The 4,599-nt window shown below is 64.0% G+C and overlaps 1 protein-coding gene across 1 annotated transcript; it reads right to left on the bottom strand.

Moving 5' to 3' along the window:
* Positions 1-417: 417 nt before the first annotated feature.
* Positions 418-4,077, bottom strand: SP9 (Sp9 transcription factor; the record flags this gene model as incomplete). Its single annotated transcript, XM_084264547.1, has 3 exons — positions 418-1,773; positions 1,986-2,216; positions 3,925-4,077. The coding sequence occupies 3 exons, from the start codon at positions 4,075-4,077 to the stop codon at positions 418-420; spliced, it is 1,740 nt and encodes a 579-aa protein (XP_084120673.1).
* Positions 4,078-4,599: the final 522 nt, after the last annotated feature.

Genomic DNA, 4,599 nt, shown 5'->3' with positions numbered 1-4,599 from the left:
TTTACAAGAAAAATAAGCGAACACGATCTGGTTTTCTTTTTTTTCTTTTTTTTTTTTTTCTCCTTTTTTGAACCCTATTTATACAGATGTTTATGAGATACAGAGGAACCGTCTCGGACTTCCAGTTTGATTTCTCACCTTAAGCCTCTCTCAGGATGCTTTCCTTCCAACAGAAAGAGAAGAGAAAAAGGAAACGGAAGAAAGTGTCACTTCGTACCTACTGGCCGGGCGGGACGGGACCGGGACGCACCGCGCCTCCCCGGCCCCGCCATCCCGCCCGCGGCGGCGCGACTCGCGTCCCTCCGGCCGGCGCGGAGCGGTGTCCGGGCGGCTCCCGGGGGGCGGTGGGGGGTGGGGGGGTTGGGAGGGAGGGTGTCTCGCCGGCGGGGCCGGGCCGGGGGCCGGGCGGCGCTGCCCCTAGGAGTCGCCGGGCCCCGCGGTAGGTTCCTTGCCCGGTCCGCGGGCGGCGGCGCCCACCCCCTCGTGCAGGATGAGGTCGGGGGACTCGGAGCGCGGCGTCTCCAGGTTGCTGGCGTCCGTGTCGCTGTCGCTGCCCTTTTTGCCCCCGCCGCCCCCGTTGTGCGTTTTGATGTGTTTGCTCAGGTGGTCGCTGCGCATGAAGCGCTTGTTGCAGACGGGGCAGGCGAAGCGCTTCTCGCCCGTGTGAGTCCGCAGGTGCCGCTGCAGCTCGTCGGAGCGGGTGAAGCGCTTCCCGCAGAAGAGCCAGTTGCAGACGAAGGGCCGCTCGCCCGTGTGCCAGCGCAGGTGCGCCTTCAGGTGCGAGGTCTTGCCGTACACCTTGCCGCAGCCGGGGATGTGGCAGCTGTGCAGCCCCTTGCGCCGCAGGCTGGCCCCCGCCGGCCCCAGCCGCTCGGCCTCCTGGCAGTTGGGGCAGTCGCAGGTGGCGCGTCCCGAGTAGCGGCGGGCGGAGCGGGCCGAGCCGCCCCCGGCGGCGGCAGCGGCGGCGCCCGAGATCATGGCGCTAGCCGCCGCCACCGCCGCGCTGGAGTCCGTGTAGGAGGGCAGCACGGGCTTGAAGCCCTCCTGGGTGAGCAGGTGCTGGCTGGTGGAGAGCAGGTGCGAGGCGGCCGTGGAACCCAGGCCCGTGGAGCTGAAGGCGGAGTGGGTGAGGGAGCTGAAGTCGGGGTTGTAGGTGCCCAGCTGGGAGTGCAGCGAGGCCTGGGGGGCGCCCGAGTGCAGCGAGCTCTGCAGCCCCCCCGCCGGGTTCTGCACCTCCAGCCAGGAGCCCGGGTTGGTGTGCACGTCCCACCAGGAGGAGGCCGCCCCGTTGGCCACCTCGCCCGCCGAGAGCGTCGAGTGGAAGCCCGACTTGTACCAGGACTCGTAGGGGTGCGCCATGCCCACCCGCGGGTAGAGGCTCTCGGCCGCTGAGCTGTGCACTTTGGAGATGAAGGCCGACTGCCCGCCGGGCTCCTGCGGGGACACGCCCGCCGCCGCCGCCGAGTTGGAAAAGAGGCCGCCGTAGTCGCTGCTGAAGGCCGACGAGGTGGGCGAGGTGGAGGCCAGGCAGAAGGCACTGTTGGCGGTGCCCGTGCCGCTGGCCAGTCCGCTGGAGCCCCTGCTCGTGGCCACCGTGAAGCCCGAGAGGCTGGAGCCCAGGTTGCAGCTGGAGGTGGAGCGTTTCCAGGGGTGGAAGCCCCCTTTGGCGAAGGCGCTGGACTCGGGCAGGGTGGTCAGGGGGCTGGTGTTGCCGATCTTGTTGCAGGTGGCGGCCAGCATGGCCAGGGGAGTCGTTCCAAATCTCGGCTCTTCCTGCGGGAGAGACAAAGCCGGGGGCCCGTCAGGCTCACTCTCGCCGCCTCGCCAGGCTCCCGCGGGGACGCGGCGGCGCGGGTGGAACCGCGGCGCGACGAGCGGCACCGCGGAAAAGTTTCCCCCCCCCCCTCTTATTTCGGAGGAAGCGCTCCAGCCCTGCCCAACTCGTTTTCCACCGAGGACCGGTCTCGGCGCCCGACGGGGTTTACATCGGACGCAGATGCCGGCGGGAACGAGCGACAGGCGAGCTCCGAGCGGGCGGCTTGGGACGCTCCGCGCAGCGCCGGGCAGCCGGAGCCCACCGCCGTGACACGGAAAATATTGTGGGAACGAAATGCGGTGTCTCCTCGAGCCACCGTGCAGGAGAGGCAGAAAAACGGGATGGCGGAGAGGCGAGCGGGGTGCGAAGCCTTCCGACCGGCGCCTCGCGCGAAGCCGAGCTAGGAAAAAAAAATAAAACACACCACGAAAAACCCCAAAACAACAAACCAACCAAAAACCAAAACCCAGATCTCCTTAGGCAATCTAGCGCAGCGCTTCGTGTTGGAAAGAGAAAAACCGCCGCAAACAAAGCAAAGCACCAGCAGCCCGACCTCTCTCCGGCCGAGCGAGTTTCCAGCCTCACCTCTTTGCGAACGACCCGACGGGAAACCCGCAGTGCAGTCCCCCGAGGCGGGCCGGGGTTACCTCTCGCCCGCGGGCCGGCGCGGTTTGCGCCGTGGGCAGCCGCAGAGCGGCGGCAGCAACAGTTTTTTCCGGAGGGCAAGCGGGGCCACCGCCGAGGGGCCGCGGGGAAGCGCGCGGTGCCGACTTACCCCGAGGATAGACGTAGCCATAGCACGTCCCTGGGCTGGGCGGTGGGGCGGAGGGGGGACGGCGCTCGGTGTGCGCCCCGCGCTGCCCGGCGGCACTAAGGACACTCCGGCTCGGCGGGGCTAAACTCTGCCTAAGAGCGGGCAGCGCCCGCTTTGAAGTACCGCTGGCGGCGGCGCTCGCCCAATGAGGGCGCGGGCGGAGCGGGCCGGAGCGGCCCGGCAGCCAATCAGGCTGCGCGGAGGTGCCGGCGCCGGGGCTCGGGGCGCGTGCCAGTCAGCGCGCGGGGAGAAAACTCCCCGCTCCGGACTGCGGCGATCGCGCCGCAATTAACTACAAACCCCGGCTGCCCGCCGGGTCGCGACTCCCGCCGACAGAAGCGGGGAGACGTGCGGCCGGGGTGACGCTGCCCGGGCACCGGCCGGCTGCGGGAGGAGCGAGGGGAGCCGCAGAGGGCAGGAGTCGAGGGCCGGGGTCAGCCGCGGCGGAGGGCTGGTGTCACGCCTGACGCCGCTCCGCCGTCGCCTGTAAACTGCGCGGGAGGCGTTGGCTCCCCTGCTGCTCGTTCAGTCACCTGCGGCCCTCGCGTCCAGTAACCCACACCGGCGTGGCTTTTATTCAACAGGCCCTTCCCTTCCTTTGCGGGCCATGGGGCGGCTGTCCGCGCCGGATGCAAACACCCTGGCAGCGCCTCATGACATCTGATGAAAGCACGTTAATTTCTTGGTGTTGCTTTGCTAAATACTACAAGTGATTCCGGGCACAGCGTTTTCCTCACTTTCTTTCCAAAAGGATCTGAGGAGCCTTTTTAGTTATATAAAGCGCCTGTCCCCCCCCCCCCCAAATAATTATGCGTATATATATATATATATATATATCCAAAGGCGGGGATGCGACAGGCATCCCTCATCCCTCTGCTCTCGTACCAGGGCGGGAGGGGGGGATGAGGGGCGTATGACATCCCTTCACTGAAGAGAGAGGATTTTATTTTTACAGAGTAACCCCCCAGCAAAACACTTAGAAAGTCGAACTCGCAGCCTGCAGCTCGTTTCTCGAGCCTCATGTACCCCCGTGGAAACGGTGCTGCTAAACGGCAGAAGGCTCGCTGCCTCCTAGCAGTGCTAGGGCGCTGCTGGAATAAGGCTCCCCAGCACTTGCCTGTGGCCTCTGCACTGTGCACACTCCACACGCCCAGTGAGCGACAGAGACTTTACCTGCTCTCTGCATGTGCGAAATGTAAGTCCGAACCTCGGCACCCCAATGTCTTGCAGGCTAGTCCCTTTGATTTGTAATTATCGGAGGCTTCTTAAGTAATTGGCTAGAACTTGCCCGTACTGTGTCCGCGGAAGATAAACAGGCGTGCAACTTTTCATCACTGCGATCGTCTCCGCGAGGCTGGAACAGGAGCTTCTTCCTCCGCGCAGCTGGGTACAGTTCCGAACCAGAAATGCGAGTGCGTTCAAGCACCGCCGGGCGCTTGTTCTGCATTTGAGTCAACATTTCCTTCTCCTCGGTGCCGCCTCAGTGTAAAACCTCCTGGCAGATGCAAAATAGGCATCGCTAAGGACCAAGATGGAGAAACCGCGCATTTGAGAGATTTCGCTTTTCTGTACTTGTTTCGTTACATATATATACATGTATTTTTTTTCGTGCTTAAACAGCATTGCGTTTTGCTGTACATTGTGTTATGCAATCTGCAGGACGGCTGCCTCGCTAGGGAAGGATGTCCCTGGAGATGATCTTTTATTTAAACGCCTAAGACTATTTTCAAAGGGCGCTCGCCTTTTTGTCGCCGCGTATTAAGCAGAGTCGGGGCAGTAGGAGGAAATACTGTTCTGCGCTTAATTCTTTCCACATTGACTCGCAGCCAGCGTAGGGGTCCGGGGAGCGCGTTGCAAACCCTTTCCCGGGAGGGTCTGCCTGGAGCAGATCATACGCGGTGGCTTTACCCAGGGGGGCTGTAGCGCTCGACGGGTGGAGGCGATTGAAAGGCGGTGGCGGGGGGAGCGA

Source organism: Gallinula chloropus, assembly GCF_964237585.1.
Source record: "Gallinula chloropus genome assembly, chromosome: 5".
Classification (NCBI taxonomy): Eukaryota; Metazoa; Chordata; class Aves; order Gruiformes; family Rallidae; genus Gallinula; species Gallinula chloropus.
This window is presented reverse-complemented; position numbering and strand designations above follow the sequence as displayed.